The sequence below is a fragment of the Rattus norvegicus genome, chromosome 19 (assembly GCF_021556685.1).
Source record: "Rattus norvegicus strain SHRSP/BbbUtx chromosome 19, alternate assembly SHRSP_T2T, whole genome shotgun sequence".
Classification (NCBI taxonomy): domain Eukaryota; kingdom Metazoa; phylum Chordata; class Mammalia; order Rodentia; family Muridae; genus Rattus; species Rattus norvegicus.
The window spans coordinates 50,065,019-50,082,551 of record NC_141552.1 but is presented as its reverse complement, the minus strand read 5'-3'; the positions used below and the strand labels follow the sequence as shown (position 1 = coordinate 50,082,551).

The 17,533-nt window shown below is 47.1% G+C and overlaps 3 protein-coding genes across 7 annotated transcripts; 2 read left to right on the top strand and 1 right to left on the bottom strand.

The window, feature by feature from the left end:
* Positions 1–2,112: 2,112 nt before the first annotated feature.
* Positions 2,113–4,255, bottom strand: Nip7 (nucleolar pre-rRNA processing protein NIP7). The gene is made up of 5 exons (NM_138847.2): positions 4,112–4,255; positions 3,920–4,006; positions 3,683–3,821; positions 2,955–3,095; positions 2,113–2,779 (listed from the first exon to the last, which is right to left on the bottom strand). The coding sequence occupies exons 1-5, from the start codon at positions 4,165–4,167 to the stop codon at positions 2,660–2,662; spliced, it is 543 nt and encodes a 180-aa protein (NP_620202.1). The 5' UTR covers positions 4,168–4,255; the 3' UTR covers positions 2,113–2,659.
* Positions 4,256–4,417: 162 nt separating this feature from the next.
* Positions 4,418–15,187, top strand: Cog8 (component of oligomeric golgi complex 8). 5 transcript variants are annotated; one of them, XR_015643328.1, is made up of 5 exons: positions 4,418–4,837; positions 7,973–8,180; positions 9,155–9,982; positions 12,034–12,506; positions 14,504–15,187. XR_015643328.1 is itself a non-coding variant. In NM_001106182.2 (5 exons), exons 1-5 carry the CDS (start codon positions 4,443–4,445, stop codon positions 15,026–15,028), a joined length of 1,905 nt encoding a protein of 634 aa, NP_001099652.1. In that variant the 5' UTR covers positions 4,435–4,442; the 3' UTR covers positions 15,029–15,187. The 5 variants fall into 5 exon arrangements, 1 of the variants encoding a protein (NP_001099652.1); XR_015643327.1 differs by lacking the exon at positions 14,504–15,187 and adding an exon at positions 13,278–14,195 and having other exon boundaries at positions 12,034–12,398; XR_015643329.1 differs by lacking the exon at positions 14,504–15,187 and adding an exon at positions 14,092–14,195.
* Positions 15,188–15,281: 94 nt separating this feature from the next.
* Positions 15,282–17,404, top strand: Pdf (peptide deformylase (mitochondrial)). Its single transcript, NM_001401071.1, has 2 exons — positions 15,282–15,835; positions 16,474–17,404. The coding sequence occupies exons 1-2, from the start codon at positions 15,298–15,300 to the stop codon at positions 16,629–16,631; spliced, it is 696 nt and encodes a 231-aa protein (NP_001388000.1). The 5' UTR covers positions 15,282–15,297; the 3' UTR covers positions 16,632–17,404.
* The last annotated feature ends 129 nt before the right edge of the window (positions 17,405–17,533 follow it).

Below are 17,533 nucleotides of genomic sequence, written 5' to 3'. Positions count from 1 at the left end.
AAAAAAGTGAGTTCTGATGCTGATTATTCTAAAATATATATTAAGTTAAAAGTTTTCTTTTTTTGAGACGGGGCTAGCCTAGAACTTGCTGGGTAGACACAACTCACCTCAGACTAAAGAGACTCATTTGCCTCTGTGACCCCACTGCTGGCAAGGTGTGCACCACCGTCCTTATCTTTGTACTGCTGTCCTTTAAGCTTCCCTGACTGCACTTAGAGAAGGGGTTCTGAGGATGAAGCTCACCTGAGTAAGTACCTGCTTTGTATACAGTTTGGGCTTTGATCCCTGATACCACATAAATTAAGAGTGGCAGCACTCCGATCTGAACTCTAGCACCGCCAAGGAGGAAGCATTAAGATCAGCCTCAGCCAGTGCAAGACCATATCTCAAAGTAAGTTAAGTCTGAAATAAGAGTTGGAAACGAGGCAAAGACAATTTTTGGAGTTTAAACATTTTTAATCCATCGTAATAGGACTACAAAGGTTAGTGTCCCCACCTTCTACCTTGTCCCAGGGATTGAACATGTCAGGCTTGGTGGCACATGCCCTTATCCACTCTACCAGCCTGCCCAGAGTTATCTTGCTGGCCCTATAGTGCCCTTCAGTGGTTGAAAATATTTTACTTTAAAAGATGTTACCTTTGGAAACTGGTGTGGTGACAGACCTATGATACCATCATCACTTGAGAGGTTAAGACAGCCTGGGCCTCATAGTGTTTCTGACCAATTTAGATATAATGTTAACACCCTGTCTCAAAAAATAAAAATGCCCCCTAAACTGGCAAAAACAGATATTAAGAAATTATTCTGAAGCTGAGCATGGTGGGCACATCTTTAGCCCCAGCATGTGGGAGGCAGACATATCTCTGAGTTAGAGGCCAGCCTGGTCTACAGAGAAACCCTGTCTCAAAGTGGGTGGGGGTTAGGGCACACGGGGGTTTGAGGCAGTATGGTACACCTATTTAATCCCAGAACTTCAGAATCAGATGGATCCAGGTTTCAGGCCAGCCTGGGCTACACAGCACATTCTATGCCTGTCAGGGATACATAGTTAGAATAAACTGTTGCAATAAAAAAGTAACAAAAGTATTTCAACACAGCCAGGAAAGATGGCTCAGCAATTAAGAAAGAGCAGTCTCGGGGGCTGGGGATTTAGCTCAGTGGTAGAGCGCTTACCTAGGAAGCGCAAGGCCCTGGGTTCGGTCCCCAGCTCCGAAAAAAAAGAACCAAAAAAAAAAAAAAAAAAGAAAGAGCAATCTCTTACAGAGGACTAGAGTTGGGTTCCCATCACCAACAATGGGCAGCTCCAAGGAATCCCCACTGTTTTCTGGCCTCTGAGGACACTGATATCCGTGGAAGATACCCACGCAGACGCAGACACACACGCACACACAATTTTCTGTTCTGAGACAGGGCATTTCTACTGTTTACGAGATCCTAGGCTGGGTGATTTCCAACTGTTACTTTCAATTCTGAATACTACTGTTACATTGATGACTAGAGGTATTATTTCAGTTTTGTGGGTTTTGAGTTTGTATTTTAAGGCTGGCCAGGATCTCCGTATGTAGATCCTCCAGGCTGGTCTCAAACCCACAGAGCCCCATCTGCCTCTGCCCCACTCTCCAAGGCAGTTTCATGTTTTTGTTTTTCTTTTAAGAAAGGAAGAAAAGAAACTTGTCTAAGCAGAGTGACTTGTCCAGCCGGCAAGTGGCAGAATTGAGGCTTGAATGTAGATTCTTCCACACTATACACCGCTCACCAAAAAGAAAAATAGTCAAACTGCATCTATTACATTTATTAGGGGCTGGAGAGATGGCCAGTGGTTAAGAGCACCGTTGTTGGGGGTTGGGGATTTAGCTCAGTGGTAGAGCGCTTGCCTAGGAAGCGCAAGGCCCTGGGTTTGGTCCCCAGCTCCGAAAAAAAAGAACAAAAAAAAAAAAAAAAGGGCACCATTGTTCTCACAGAAGACCTGGGTTCAATTCCCAGCACCTACATTGTGGCTTATAACCAGTAACTCTAGTTCCAGATCTGAAGCCATCTTCTGACTTCCTTGGGTACCAGGCACATATGCAGTGCACATCCATTCATGCCGACAAAACAATTACACATATAAAGAAAATAAAACCATTACAATTTATTAAACTCCATATATAAAACCATAGGCATGGCCTACTGTCCTTATATAGCTGTTTCTAACTTTAATATTAACAAACATTAGAAAGTCCACTGTGCTGTTATAAGCCTGGAAAAGAGTTATCACAGATAACAGTAAGATTATCCCTGTCCTCGGTGAAGTAACTTAGAAACCGTCACTCAGAACAAGGCTTCTGAATCAACGATGATGCAGACATAAAATAGAAACACTCAATTTGCTCACACAAATGCTCATAGGTTCTGATTTGTCTGTTTTAGATTTCTGAGACAAGCCTCACTAGGTAGCCCAGGCTAGCCTTGAACTTGCCAAGTAGCCTGAGCTGGCCTTATCCTTGTGATCCACCTGCATTTGGCTCTAGAGGGCCAGAAACCCTATTTTTGAGCCATTTCTGTTGATAAGAATCCAAGCTGCATATCTCAGTGTTATCCAGATTTAACATGATGGCCGGCACACAGGAAACAAAGCTAAGTCCTCTCACACAGCAAAATGTTCTTGGGATGGCCATCTTAAGTTAACGTCTCTTCATGGCGTATGTACTCCCCAATGTCTGCTTGATGGAACACCACAATTGCCATGGGGTCCACTTTCCTGCAGTCTTGGGTAGACTTTGCTGCCACCCCAAAACCCTGGAATTGAAAGAACAGACACTCGCTCATTTACAGAAAACACAAAACCAAAAACCTATGTTGAAGCAGTTATATCTTTGAGAAATGTGTAGGGGCCAAGGTCAGTCTCAGAGGTGCTGATAGGAACCACATCCTTTTCAGTAGGTACTTGGCATTTGCAATGGCCGCTACTCACCAAAGGAACGTCTGCCATGGAATAAACCACTACTCCCTGGTACTGAGACGTGTTTTCAGTGATCCGACCCAGACCGGATTTCAACACATGGTTTCCATACAAGAAGGACTGCTCAGCTCCAGGCTTTATCCACACTTTATACTGAAAGAGAGTTAAAAGCCAAGAGACAAAGATGCTAGGTTCTATCTCTGCAGGTGGATTAGTGGCTGCTCCTGTGTTTAAGGAGACCGGTGGGGAGAAGGAAACCGTTCCCTTTTTTTTTTTTTTTTTTTGGAGCTGGGGACCGAACCCAGGGCCTTGCGCTTCCTAGGCAAGCGCTCTACCACTGAGCTAAATCCCCAACCCCGAAACCGTTCCCTTTAAGTTGTTTGGACCCCGATTTTTGACCTTTCACCATGGAGTCCCATCCTCAACTTTACATTGCAACGTTTAGGTTACAAGCAATTTACATAATAGGTAACAATTTTTTTTTTGGACCCTAGGATCATCCACACCACTGCCACTTGTCTCTGCTTTCTGATACCCAGCTGACACTGTGGAGGCCTGCTTTCCTGTAGACAACTAGGCTATGCAGCTCCACAGCCCTCTCGGAGCCATAACGCTCCCTAACCATGTTCAAACGCAAGCTACAAACAGTTTCTTGCACTGATATTGTCAGAAACTGTTCTCATCTGGCCGCCATTCATGACTTCATCCCGGATAGCAAAATGGAGACCAGGTCCACATACCTTGGCGTAGGGTGCAAGGAAATCCAGAGCTGTAACGTGCAACCGGAACTTGTGGGTCTTGGTAAACTTTCCAAAACACGTACCCAGGGACACTAGCTTATCTCCGGAGATGTTGGCGGCCAGCTTCAGGATCATCTCACTACAGGGGCGTGGGAGGAAGGTACCCGGTGACGGCCACTGATGGATGCCGGCCTCCAGCCCGATACACAGTGAGCACCAAGCCCCATATCACCTCACCTCACATAGTACACTCGGTCGTTGTGCAGCCGGAAACAGTAGGTGCCGTCCGGTCTGTCCACCAGGAGTTGTAGATTCTCTCCAATGCTGAGGGCAAGAAGAAGACTGGCAGCTGAGCAGGAACCGTCCCGCCCCAGTGCCGCATCCCCACTCCCCGCACGCCCGTCCCTCATCCGCCTCTCGGGTTCTTACTATTTCGCAATCTTCTCAAACATTACGCGGGTCTCTTCTTCAGTCAAAGGCCTCATTTTCCCACTAGCTTGGCTCTCCGGATCCTCGTGCCTGGAGAGCCGGAAGTGGAAGTCACTTTATCTCTACTTCCTGGGTACACCAAAGCGTGCCTCTCTAGCCTAATTTTACGTGTTCTTTGCGCTAGCGCCACCTAACGGCGAACTTCTGGGGACAGAAAGTCGGCTAGGTGAGAAACCATAGAGACAGGAAATGTTTCCCAACTGTTTCCGTTTCCACCAGCGAAAACAGCGCCCTCACGGGTCTGGAGAGGAAGTGACGGTGTCGTGGAAAGATGGCAGCTGCTCTGTCTCTCCAGCCCTCCACGACAGCTTCTGCCACGACAACAGCCACAGCAGCTGCGCTGGGGGAGGTGGAAGATGAAGGACTCCTGGCGTCGCTATTCCGCGACCGCTTCCCTGAGGCCCAATGGCGTGAGAAACCCGACGTGGGCCGCTACCTCCGGGAGCTGAGCGGCTCCGGGCTGGACCGGCTGCGTCGCGAACCGGAGCGCCTGGCGGAGGAGCGGGCCCAGCTGCTGCAGCAGACGCGGGACCTGGCCTTCGCCAATTACAAGACGTTCATTCGCGGTGCGGAATGCACCGAGCGCATACACCGTCTCTTTGGAGACGTGGAGGCGTCCCTCGGGCACCTGCTCGACCGTTTACCCAGCTTCCAGCAGAGCTGCAGGTGAGGCTGGCCTAATACTGAGCGGTGCATAAATGTATCTGACGTAGGTCACCCACACGTAGTGCACAGAGCTCTCTTCTGATTGCCTCATGAATCCACTTAAACTTCACAACAGCCATCTAGGTAGGTATCGTCATTATTTTACAGACAAGGAAGTCGAAGTGAAGTCACTTGTCCAAGAACACAGTAAGTTTCCAAGTCAGAATTGAAAGCCAACTCCCTCATAGGCTGTTGTATTCAAAGATAATAAAAGTTCAGCCAGTCATGTTGACATTTGTGATCCCACCACTTGAGTCGCAAGGTCATCATCCTAGTTTGAGTATTGAATTCATAGCCAGCCTGAGATGCATGAGACATTGTATCAAAACAAACCAAAAAGTCTGTGTGAGGCAGTTCATTGGGCCTGACATAGTTAACCCTATATAAATACACACACACCCGCGTGAGCGCGTGCGCGCGGACACACACACACACACACACACACACACACACACACACACACCCATGGTGGGCTGGAGGTGCTCAGCTTCAAAACTTCCATTGATAGGAAGCTGACAAATCCTATTTGAAGACATTGTAGGTTGTCAAAAAGCATTTCCTTTATAATCTATATTACCTTTCTAGATCCTCAATCTAATATACTTAGTTCTGCTATTATCCAGCAGATCAGTTTTTCTTTGGAGGCTTGGTTTTTTGTTTTTGTTTTTTTTTTTTCTTTTTTTTGGAGCTGGGGACCGAACCCAGGGCCTTGCGCTTGCTAGGCAAACGCTCTACCACTGAGCTAAATCCCCAACCCCGGAGGCTTGTTTTTTTTTTTTGTTTTTGTTTTTAATTTTTTTAATTTATTTTATTTATATGAATACACTGTAGCTGTCTTCAGACACACCAGAAGAGGGATGGTTGTGAGCCACCATGTGGTTGCTGGGAATTGAACCCAGGACCTCTGGAAGAGCAGGTTGGTGCCCCCAACTACTGAGCCATCTCTCCAGCCCGGAGGCTTGGTTTTTAAAAAAGGTTTTGTATCCTGTATGTCTGAAAAGAGATTGAGAACTTCATAAAGCTAGTTTCTGAAATTATTATAGAAAAGTGGAGAAAGTTTAAGTGGGAGAATGAAAGTTATATAGCAGCACATAACATTAGGACCGGAGGGTCTTAGGGCAAGAGTGTGGCTTATAGGGTGGCTAGTGCTCTATTAGAAAACTATTAGGGGCTGGAGAGATGGCTCAGCGGTTAAGAGCACTGGCTGCTTTTCCAGAGGTCCTGAGTTCAATTCCCAGCAACCACATGGTGGCTCACAACCATCTGTAATGGGATCTGATGCCCTCTTCTAGTGTATTTGAAGACAGCAACAGTGTATTCACATATATAAAATAAATCTTTAAAAAGAATGTTAAGGGGTTGGGGATTTAGCTCAGTGGTAGAGCGCTTGCCTAGGAAGCGCAAGGCCCTGGGTTCGGTCCCCAGCTCCCAAAAAAAGAACCAAAAAAAAAAAAAAAAAAAAAAGAATGTTAATAAAATGTGTATGAGTGTTTGCTTGCATGTATGTCTCTTGTGGTTTGCCCTGGAGTTATCTATATGATGCTAATTCCACTGCCCCAAGGACGGCTGCCAGTTGGAAGGAAGAGGAGGAGACAGGAGGGACAGAGAGTAGTAGTCTCGGAGGAGAGAAAATGGAAGCTGAAGTTAAGATTCCACTCTGTTTACAGGTTGTTATTAATGTTCTTAAGGGATGGATGTGTACTGGGCTTTGTATGTTTAGCTGGGCATTTACATCTTATCAATTGGGTCAAAGGTTATTGTGTTGTGTGTTCTTTTATGTGACGGTTTGAATGTAGGAAGGTGCAGCGGCTGGAGACACTGGGCCGCTGTGGAATTGGGACGTGTGTTTCTGGCATGGAAACCTGCCTCGGGAACTAGATAGGTAGAGAGAGTGTTGCCAGGCTCAGAGAGAGGCATTTGGCAGTGTGATATGGGATGGAGCAGAGTAGGTGAGACGCTTTGCTGACTGAGAATTAAGATATCCAACAGATATCTTGGGGCACTGCAGTGCTGATCCTAGTAGCGAAAAAAGACAGCATTTTTATTTCTTTTATTTTTACAACAACATATGTCTGTGCACCATATGTGCCTAAGGAGGCCAGAAAAGGTTGTCACATATCCTGGGACTAGGTGATTGTGAGTCACTAGATACGTGTGTTGGGACCTAAACTGGGGTCCTCTGCAAGAGCAGTGATCACAGCGCCACCTCTCCAGCTTTAATTCTAGCTGGTGAGGGACTTGTATACTTTCCATACGTTTACTTTGTGTGAGGTCCTGTGTACATGTCATCCTGCCTGTCTCGAACTTTCACACCAATGAAAAGACAGGTCTAGAGAAGCCAAGTACTTTGCCATAACATTGTCCTTCTTTATGAGACCTAGAGCAGTTCAGTCCTAAATGTGACAGTCTATGCAGCCAATCCAAATCCATCAACCATTTTTAAAATTCCATGTTCATGTGGAAGTCAGAGGACAGCTTGTACAAGTGGGTTCTCTCTCTCCATTGGAGGGATGTGGGTATTAAACTTAGGTCAGCAGGCACTGTTGACCCCCTGAGCCATCATGACGACTCCCATGCAAGCCATCTATTAATGATGTGATCTTGGAAAGTTCTTTCTTTCTTTCTTCCTTTATTTCTTTTTTTTTTTTTTAAGGTTTGTTTATTATATATAAGCACACTATAGTTGTCTTCAGACCAGAAGAGGGCATCAGATCCCATTACAGATGGTTGTGAGCCACTATGTGGTTGCTGGGAATTGAACTCAAGACCTCTGGAAGAGCAGTCAGTGCTCTTAACCGCTGAGCCATCTCTCCAGCCCCTTGGAAAGTCTTTTCCAACTTAAACGTTTTCTCAAGTGTAATAGGAGTTGTAGGTTTAAGGTGAGGATTTTTGTTTATATAGGGTTACACTATGTATCCCTGGCTGGTCTGCCTCCGCCACTGGAGGGCTGGGACCATGGGTGTACCCCATCACAGCCAGCCCTGTGTGAAGATTGAAATAGGTTAGGTAGACCAGCTAGCCCAGGGTCCAGTAAGTGCTTTGTTACAAACTGCTGTGCAAAACAGTAAGGACACACATTTTCCTGATTGGCTCTAGGAACTTCGTGAAGGAAGCTGAGGAGATCAGCTCCAACCGCCGGATGAATACCCTGACTCTAAATCGGCACACGGAAATCCTGGAGATTTTAGAGATTCCCCAGCTTATGGACACCTGTGTCCGAAACAGCTATTATGAAGAGGCACTGGAGCTTGCAGCCTATGTACGGCGACTGGAAAGGAAATACTCCTCCATCCCTGTTATCCAGGTAGCCAACTTGCCCAGAGGGCCCTCAACTGATGATCTTATGGCTAATTCTGTGATTGTGACTAAACCTTTCAGTAGAAACCCTTGCATATTTCATATCTTTTCTGCCAGCCAGTAAGCTGAACAGAAGATATTGATGCACTTATTCAAAGATCCTCATGTGCCTGACACTTAGGTACTAAGAATACCTTGTGAAGAAAACATTCAGGACCCTGGTTCTCATTGAAGCTTCTATTAGAGAATATAATTGATAAATTGATAAATAGAATTTGTAATTAATAAATAACAGTATTGCAGAGATTGGTAAATGTCTGAAGAAATAAGCCAGAGAAAGCCAGGCAGGCATGGTGGGGTGTGTATGTAAACTCAGCACTTGGAAGAAAGGGACAGAAGGGTCCGTCAGGAGTTCAAGGCCATCCTTAGCAGCTTAGTAAGTTTGAGGCAAGCTTGCTGAACTATCTGAGATTCTATTTCAGAAACAAACAGACAGAACCAGGTACAAGGGTGGAGATCTGGCAAGGGTTACTAGAGTGCAGCTGCACTATCATTGTCAGGAAAGGCTTTTCCAAGACCTTAATGATGAGAAAAAAAACAGGACTTAAAGATCTGGGGAGACAGCAAAACAGGTAAGGTGGGAAGAAGTTGGCGTGTTTCGGGGGTCCCAAAGCAGCCCCTGTTATTGGACTGTGATAGGTAAGTCTGGGGCTTTAGGAGTTGGGTAGGGCTGTAGAATCAGGCAGGCCTGGAGACCATGATGAATGGTTGTAGTTTGTTGATTGTGACGGGAAATCCTAGGACGATTTTTGAGCAGGAGAACTAGTTATGTAATCAGATCTCTGTAAACCTGCAGGTGTCAGCTTTAGAAAACCATGTTATATGTCAGGAAAGCCACAAGAATGTTGGCTTCCAGGGTTAATAGGATGGGTTCCAAAGTATTTCTCTGAGAGTGTTAAACGACTCAGTGTTTATTGCCAGGGCATTGTGAATGAAGTTCGCCAGTCCATGCAGCTGATGCTAAGCCAGCTGATCCAACAGCTGAGGACCAGCATCCAGCTCCCAGCCTGCCTGCGTGTCATTGGCTATCTTCGACGCATGGATGTCTTCACTGAGGCTGAGTTGAGGGTGAAATTTCTTCAGGCCCGGGACGCTTGGCTTCGCTCCATCCTGACTGCCATCCCGAATGATGATCCTTACTTCCATATCACAAAGACTATTGAGGCTTGCCGCGTCCATCTCTTTGATATCATCACACAGTACCGTGCCATCTTCTCAGATGAGGACCCCCTGCTGCCACCTGCCATGGGCCAGTACACTGTGAATGAGGGTGCCATCTTCCATGGATGGGTGTTACAGAAAATCTCACAGTTCCTGCAGGTGCTGGAGACCGACCTTTACCGGGGTATAGGTGGCCGCCTGGACTCTCTGCTTGGACAGTGCATGTACTTTGGGCTGTCCTTTAGCCGGGTGGGGGCTGATTTCCGTGGCCAGTTGGCTCCTGTTTTCCAGAGGGTGGCAATCAATACTTTCCAGAAAGCAGTTGAAGAAGCTGTGGAGAAATTCCAGGATGAGATGACTTCATACACCCTCATCTCAGCTGCAGCCATCCTGGGCAGCAGCAACATGCCTGCTGCAGTGCCAGCCACACAGCCAGGGACGCTGCAGCCACCAATGGTGCTCTTAGACTTCCCACCTCTCGCCTGCTTCCTCAACAACATTTTGGTTGCTTTCAATGATTTACGTCTCTGTTGCCCTGTGGCCCTAGCACAGGATGTAACTGGGGCCTTGGAGGACGCCCTTATGAAGGTGAGTAATTTTCTGCTACCTTGGGTTGCCCTTGGTAACAGCCAGTCAAGCTATTGTATAGAACCAGTCCATATAACCATGGTATCTGCTGACTTTGAGAGGTTTACCGTGATCTCTGATGGATCACCGTTTGTGGGGTGATCCTGGAAGAAGCTATAAAGTACAGTACCTGTGACAATCAGTCTGTTGCTTGATACTAAACTTCCAGAAATTCAGCAGATTTTTTTTTAAAGATTTTATTTATTATATGCATTATATGTATGTAGGTGAGGACACTGTCACTGTCTTCAGACCCACCAGAAGAGGGGATGTGATCCCATTACAGATGGTTGTGAGCCACCATGTGGTTGCTGGGAATTGAACTCAGGACCTCTGGAAGAGCAGACAGTGCTCTTAACCACTGAGCCATCTCTCCAGCCCCCCAGTCAGTGTTCTTAACTGCTGAGCCATCTCTCTAGCCCCAGTTCAGCAGCTTAAAATGTTAACAGATAGCTGTAAAAGTATCTTTTATTTGCCTGATGTAATTGTCTTCTCTGAGGCTTACTGTCTACATCTGCTAACCTAGGCCTAGTCCTGGAAGCTTCTAGTATACTCTTATTTAAAGATCTAGGATATTTTCAGCCTCTGGATTTACTGCCAAATAAGCTCACCCTTTCTAGCTCTTTCTGAATTCTGGCTGATTCTGCTCAAACTCTAACTCAGCTGTTCTGCTCAAAGCTCCTCTCCACTGCTGACTGATTCAAACTGGCTTTTCTCAGCTTCTGACTGAATTGCTCTGCTTGTCTTCATACTAACTTTGGCAATGTTTTTTTTTTTTTTTCTTTTCTTTTTTTCGGAGCTGGGGACCGAACCCAGGGCCTTGCGCTTGCTAGGCAAGCAGTCTACCACTGAGCTAAATCCCCAACCCTTGGCAATGTATTCTAATCTTCTGGCTCCTTGTTCTCTGGCTTGTTCTCTCTTTGTAACCTGTCTCTGTACGACTGTCAACTGTAAAACTGCCCATCCCCCCACCCCTTCTCTCTTAAGTATCTCTCTTTCTTTGTTATTGTGAGAGTTGGGCATATCCTATTCTGTCATATTTTTCTCTGAGTTGTCACTTTGTCTGCCTCTCAATTAAACATTGCTTCCAAACATGGGTTCTACAATCTAACTTTACCTTCAGTGTTTGGGATTAAAGATGTGTAATAAGGGCGTGTTTGTATTCCAGCCAGAGTGGCCCTGTTGCTGGATTAAAATCCCTTATATATGTCAGCTACTATCAATGAGCTAGGAATCTAGGTATAGTGGCTGGGTTAGGTGTTCAGTCTCACAGGCTATATTCAGGGTGTCAGCTGGGTCCAGGCATCTGTTGGAGTTAGAATTCTGGGTTCCCTTAGAGGTTCATTCAGTTATCCGGTGCCATTCTGTGCCATTGGAAAATTGCAGAACTGAGGCCCTCAGTTCCTAGAGGCCATCTGCCACAGGCATCACACGACATGGCTGTTTCTTCCTCAAGGCTATCAGGAGAGCATCTCTCCTGAATTATTTAATTACACCCCATCTACTAAAACTGGGAACCATACAGAACACAAACCATTGGGTCAGAAATCTACCAGTGAGGGGTTGGGGATTAGCTCAGTGGTAGAGGGCTTGCCTAGTAAGTGCAAGGCCCTGGGTTTGGTCCCCAGCTCTGGGGGAAAAAAAAAAGAGAGAGAGAGAGAAAAAAAAAAAAGAAATCTACCAGTGAAATGACACAATTGTGTTTATTGTTCTGAATTTGAACAAGATAGCAATTAAACATCTGTTTGGAATAATTTTCTTTGTTTTTTCAAGACAGGATTTCTGTTTATCCCTGGTTGTCCTGGAAGTTGTACTGTAGACCAGGTTGGCCTGGAGCTCACAGAGCTGTGCCTGCCTTTGCCTCTGTCCCTAGCCCTAAGCACTGGGATTAAAAGACCTCCCTCCCCTCGACCCCCGCTGTGAATGAACTTTCCTCATGCTGCAAGTCTGCTCTTCCACACAGCAGCAGCACACTTCCTCTGTGGTTGATTTTTAACATCCTTGTCTTGTAGGTAACCAAAACAATCCTAGCATTCCATCGTGCAGAAGAGGCTGTGTTCAGCAGTGGGGAGCATGAGATCTTTGTCCAGTTCTGCACTGCCTTCCTGGAAGACCTTGTTCCTTATTTGAACCGCTGTCTTCAAGTCCTTTTCCCACCAGCTCAGATAGCCCAGACTTTAGGTAAAAAAAACGGAAACATTTTAAAAATTTTGTTTGTTTGGTTTTTGATATGGGATTTCTCCTCAGAGGTTTCTCTGTGGAGCGCTGGCTGTCCTGGAACTCTGTAAAGATTTATTTATTTTATGTATGTGAGTGCTCTATCTGACTGCACACCTTCATACCTGTCGGAAGAGGGCATCAGATCTCATTACAAATGGTTGTGAGCCACCATGTGGTTGCTGGGATTTGAACTCAGGACCTCTAATCACTGAACCATGTCTTTAGCCCTTATTTTTTGTTTTGAGACTGGGCAGGATCTCAGTATGTATCCTGGAACTCACTTGGTAGACCAGGCTGGCCTCAAACTCAAGAGATCCTCCTGCCTCTGCCTCCCAAGTAGCTGGGATTAAAAGTGTGTGCCATACCCAGCCTAGTCAAGTCCCAGGCTAACCTTGAACTTTATATATGGTTGACACCATTCATAAACTTCTGGTCATCCTGCTCCTTCCAAGGGTTGGGATTATAGGCATGTACCACCACTCTTTTTTTTTTTTTTAAGATTTATTTATTATTTATACAGCGTTCTACCTGCACATGCATGCAGGCCAGAAGAGGGCATCAGATCCCATTATAGATGGGATATATAATGTGGTTGCTGGAAATTGAACACAGGACCTCTGGAAGAGCAGTCAGTGCTCTTAACCTCTCAGCTGTCTCTCTAGCCCATGGACCACTACTCTTAAAAGTAAGAAGTTTTACAACAGTATCACACAACCAGACCACCAGAGCTCCCAGGGACTAAACCACCAACCAGAGAGTACACATGGAGTGACCCATGGCTCCAACTGCATATGTAGCAGAGGATGGCCTCTTGGTCCTGTCAAGGCTCCATGCCCCAGTGTAGGGGAATGCCAGGGTGGGGAGGTTGGAGGAAGTGGGTGTGTGGGCACCCTCATAGAAGGAGAGGGAGGGGAGATGGGATGGAGGTTCCGGAGGAGAAACTGGGAAAGGGAATAACACTTGAGATGTAAATGGGGGCTGGAGAGATGGTTCCGTGGGTAAGGGCACTTCCAGAGGTCCTGAGTTCAAATCCCAGCAACCACATGGTGGCTTACAACCATCTGTAATGGAATTCAGTGCCCTCTTCTGGTGTGTCTGAAGACAGTGACATTGTACTCAAATATATAAAAATAAATAATTAAATCTTTAAAAATGTAAATAAAAAATATCCAATGAAAGGAAGGAAAAAAAGTAAACACACATAAAGTAAGAACTTTTATATTCATGTAACTAAATAACATGTGTATTAGCGTAAGTTAGTGCCTTTCTGAAAAAATACAAAGGTGGTAGCCATCACTAGCACCTGCCTTTAGAAGTCTTGTCACCTTATATGCCTTGGTAGACATTCCTCAACTACCCGTTGTATGCTTTTTTATATATATAAAATGTTCAGAGACATGGTTTTGTTTGTTTTAAGGTAGGAGTCTCACACAGCCTAGGCAGGCCTTACTGTGTATTGGAAAATGACTTTGAACTCCTGGTCTGTCTGCCCCAGCTTCCTAAGGACTGGGATTGTACGTGTGTTGCCGCCAGGCTTGGCAGAGAAGTGGTTTTAAAAATGTCTTTCTTGGGGCAGGGGATTTAGCTCAGTGGTAGAGCGCTTACCTAGGAAGCGCAAGGCCCTGGGTTCGGTCCCCAGCTCAAAAAAAAAAAAAAAAAAAAAAAGTCTTTCTCAGGGTTGGGGATTTAGCTCAGTGGTAGAGCACTTGCCTAGCAAGGGCAGGCCCTGGGTTCGGTCCCCAGCTCAAAAAAAAAAAAAAAAAAAAAAAAAGTCTTTCTCATTGGACTTGGTGGTGCTGGCCTTTAATCCCAGCATTTGGGAGACAGAGGCAAGTGGCCATGAGTTTGAGGCCAGCCTGGTCTACACAGTAGGTTCTAGGACTACCAGGGTTACGTAGAGACTTTGTCACAAAGAACAAACAAAAATAATAAAAATAAACAGTAAAAAATAAAATTTTCTCTCAGTTCTAGATCTCTTATGGAGCGGGGTTAGGGGAAGCACAGCTTCTCTCAGGCACTGGGTCAGTGATGACCTTGCCTAAGGGTAGCCGTGCTCTACTTTGAACTAGGCCTTTCCCTTGGGTCTGTCCCTGGACTCTAGTGTTTACTGAGTGTCTCCTGGCTCTGGCTCCACCCAGCCTTACAATGGGACTCCAGTTTAACTGTGTTTCTGTATTACAGAGATGCTTTTAGCCTGGCACAACTTTAACCCCAGCACTTGGGAGGCAGAGGCGGGAGGATCTCTGTGATGTAAGAGACCAGCCTGGTCTACAGAGTTCCAGCACAGCCAGGGCTACACAGTGAGACCGTCTCGAAATAACAAAAATCTCAAAAAGTAAAGATGTTCTTGCTGTATTGGAATATGCAATTGTGTCACTTCTTTACCTAGTGTCCCCTTCCTCCACCCCCCCCCCGAGATCTCTGCATTGAATTTAATAACTTTTTTTCTTTTTCATTTCGTTTTTCCTACCATCTTGGTCAGGCATTTCACCCACCCAGCTCTCCAAGCACGGAAACCTTGGACATGTGAATATCAGCGCCATCCAGGAACCTCTCGCCTTTATCTTGCCTAAGAGAGAGGCAGTTTTCTGTTTAGATGACCAGGAGCTAGTGCCGGACCTCGTGGCCCCAGCTCCAGAGCTTCCTGCGGAGCAGCGCAGCCTGGAGCCTATTGCTTCAGCGACCCTCGAGAGCGGGTCAGAGAAGGGAGAATCAGGGGAACCGCTGCCTCAGGAGCCCGTGGAGGGGGAGCCGCTGCCGGCCGAGCCACCGAGTGAGGAGCCATAGGCAGTTATTCCCTGTCCCCAGGCTGGGGAGCGGACTAAGGGCACGGCGCTGCCGGCGGCTTCTGGAGAGGGAAGGTGTGTGCAGTTGGGGGACTGCTTTGCCTAGAATAAAGCAGAGACCTGTGGAACTTGAGAGCTTTAATAAAACCGAACGACTGTCGCCATCTGGCTGCTGTCCCGGATGATGGGTGCCCGGAAGTTATGCGGGAACTACGCTTCCCAGCGTCCCTGGCGCTAGCCGGAGGACGGGCTGCGGCGTTTTCCTGCACCATGGCGCTGCTGGGCAGGCTGCTGTTGCCAGCGTGGGTCACTCTGAGCCGGGGGCAGAGTTGCAGCTCATCGGCCAGTCTAGAGGGCGCCGCGCGCACGCGCTCCTACTGGCGGTACTTGAGGCGCCTTGTGCGGGGAGCGCCGCAGCCGCCATATACACGCGTGTGCCAGGTAGGGGATCCGGTGCTGCGCACCGTGGCGGCCCCTGTGGAACCCAAGCAGCTGGCGGGGCCGGAGCTGCAGCGGCTGGTGGAGCAGCTGGTGCAGGTCATGCGACGGCGTGGCTGTGTGGGCCTGAGTGCGCCTCAACTGGGAGTGCCGCTGCAAGTGCTGGTGCTCGAGTTCCCGGACAGGCTCTTCCGTGCCTTCTCACCACGCCTGCGCGAGCTGCGTCAGATGGAACCCTTTCCGCTTCGTGTGCTGGTGAACCCCAGCCTGAGGGTGCTGGACAGCCGCTTAGTCACCTTCCCCGAGGGCTGCGAGAGTGTCGCCGGCTTTCTGGCGTGTGTGCCTCGTTTCCAGGCAGTGCAGATCTCAGGTGCAGGGGACTGGGGCAGAGGGGTGGCCTTGCTCTTCCTGGCTGGGGACAGTGCAAACTTAGCAGTTCTCAGGAACACACGGAACTCTGGGCTGACAACTTTCTGAAGGGCAGGGCAGCCCTGCCTAGATGGGTCACAGGGTGCCAACAGGGTAGATTCCTTAGATATGGAGTCTGTCTCTTCCTTTACTCATAGGTAGGTATAGATTTCCATATACGTGTGTCTGTCTGTATTTGCACACATGATTTTTCCAGTTTACCTGTCATGGTGGAGGCTTGTGTAAGAAAGTGGGACTCAAATTTACCCGGATTTGGGAACAAGCTATTCCACGCTAAAGTCTACGTTGGTTTAGGATATATGGTTACTATTTGCTACAGTGTCAAGCTGCAATAGCTTTGATAAATCACACTTGAAAAGAGTTTGATGATTTATCCTTGCCCTGTAGTAGAGCTGGGAATCAACGCTGAATAAAAAGTTGGCACTGGGCCAAGATGAGGTATCCTTTCTGGGAGGGATTAGAGCTGTTGCTCACATTCACTCTTGGATGTTGCCTCTGTAGATAGGCTATAAATAGGACAGGAGGTTGACATGAATTCAGCAAAGCCTCACCCCTGGGAGTCTGTAACTTTTTTTTCAGGACTGGACCCAAAAGGAGAGCCAGTGGTGTGGTCAGCAAGTGGTTGGACAGCCCGAATCATCCAGCATGAGATGGATCACTTGCATGGATGCTTGTTCATCGACAAGATGGACAGTGGGACATTTACCAATCTTCACTGGATGGAGGTGAATGACTGAAGCTCTTCTTGAATTGGAATCTGGAAACCCAGCATCCAGGCCAAGGTGGTCACATCTTGTGCTTCAGCTGGGAACTGGCTCCAGTCTGACAGTAAACAGTGGACTGACTGCTGGTGTGTGCTGGACTGAGATAAGTGATAGAAATTCTTGCCCTAAAATCAGATCTGACGGAATGATTACAGCACGAGTACAGATAGCCCCTTGAAGGAGGCGCAGCTACTTCCTCACAGTTTCCCACGGAGAGAAGTGGGCAGGTAAACATTCTCGGTGCAAATGACTTCGTGAGACAACACATTCTACCCCCACAGCCAATGCTTGATAAGAAGGTAGTCCAGATATCTGAAAGTTCTGTTTTGTTTTTTGGGACAGGGTTTCTCTGTGTAACCTTTGCTGTCCTAGAACTCACTGTGTAGACCAGGTTGGCCTTGAACTCAAAAGATTTAACTGCCTCTGCATTCCTGAGTGTTGGGACTGAGGTGTGTGGGACTGAGGTGTGTCGAACTGTTGCAAGACTGGAAGGCTGTTTTAAAGTGTGGTGGCACATCTTTAACTCCAGTCCTCTGTGCGCGGAGAGGCTGATGATTGAGGATAGCTAGGCACTTAGGCTAGAGTATTTGCTCTTGCAAATCACTAGAGTTGAATTCTGAGTGTTTACATCAGACAGCTCACTGCACCTGTAACTCCAGCTCCAGGGAGTTGAGTGCCTCCTCCTGGCCTCCGCAGGCACTGTTCCCTGCACAGAGATATAATTAAAATCTAAAGAACAAAGCGTCTACCAGTAGCCACTTTCAATCAGAGCAGAGCAAACAGTAAAAGGCCAACATAACCTTGGCTGCAGATTCAGTTCTGGCCCTTTCAAGCTTTGAACTTACAGCTGGAGTATATATAGCTCCGGATGGAAC

What these genes read in the sequence shown, in the direction of transcription:
- Nip7 (NM_138847.2), bottom strand. Translation starts at nt 4,167, where the DNA reads ATGAGGCCTTTGACTGAAGAAGAGACCCGCGTAATGTTTGAGAAGATT. An exon ending in GACCGAGTGTACTATGTGAG is followed by an intron (nt 3,822 to 3,919) that starts GTGAGGTGATAT and finishes ACGCCCCTGTAG; the next exon opens with TGAGATGATCCTGAAGCTGG. An exon ending in CCATGGCAGACGTTCCTTTG is followed by an intron (nt 2,780 to 2,954) that starts GTGAGTAGCGGC and finishes TTTCAATTCCAG; the next exon opens with GGTTTTGGGGTGGCAGCAAA.
- Cog8 (NM_001106182.2), top strand. Translation starts at nt 4,443, where the DNA reads ATGGCAGCTGCTCTGTCTCTCCAGCCCTCCACGACAGCTTCTGCCACG. An exon ending in CCTCCATCCCTGTTATCCAG is followed by an intron (nt 8,181 to 9,154) that starts GTAGCCAACTTG and finishes GTTTATTGCCAG; the next exon opens with GGCATTGTGAATGAAGTTCG. An exon ending in TCAGATAGCCCAGACTTTAG is followed by an intron (nt 12,203 to 14,723) that starts GTAAAAAAAACG and finishes CATCTTGGTCAG; the next exon opens with GCATTTCACCCACCCAGCTC.
- Pdf (NM_001401071.1), top strand. Translation starts at nt 15,298, where the DNA reads ATGGCGCTGCTGGGCAGGCTGCTGTTGCCAGCGTGGGTCACTCTGAGC. An exon ending in CCAGGCAGTGCAGATCTCAG is followed by an intron (nt 15,836 to 16,473) that starts GTGCAGGGGACT and finishes CTTTTTTTTCAG; the next exon opens with GACTGGACCCAAAAGGAGAG.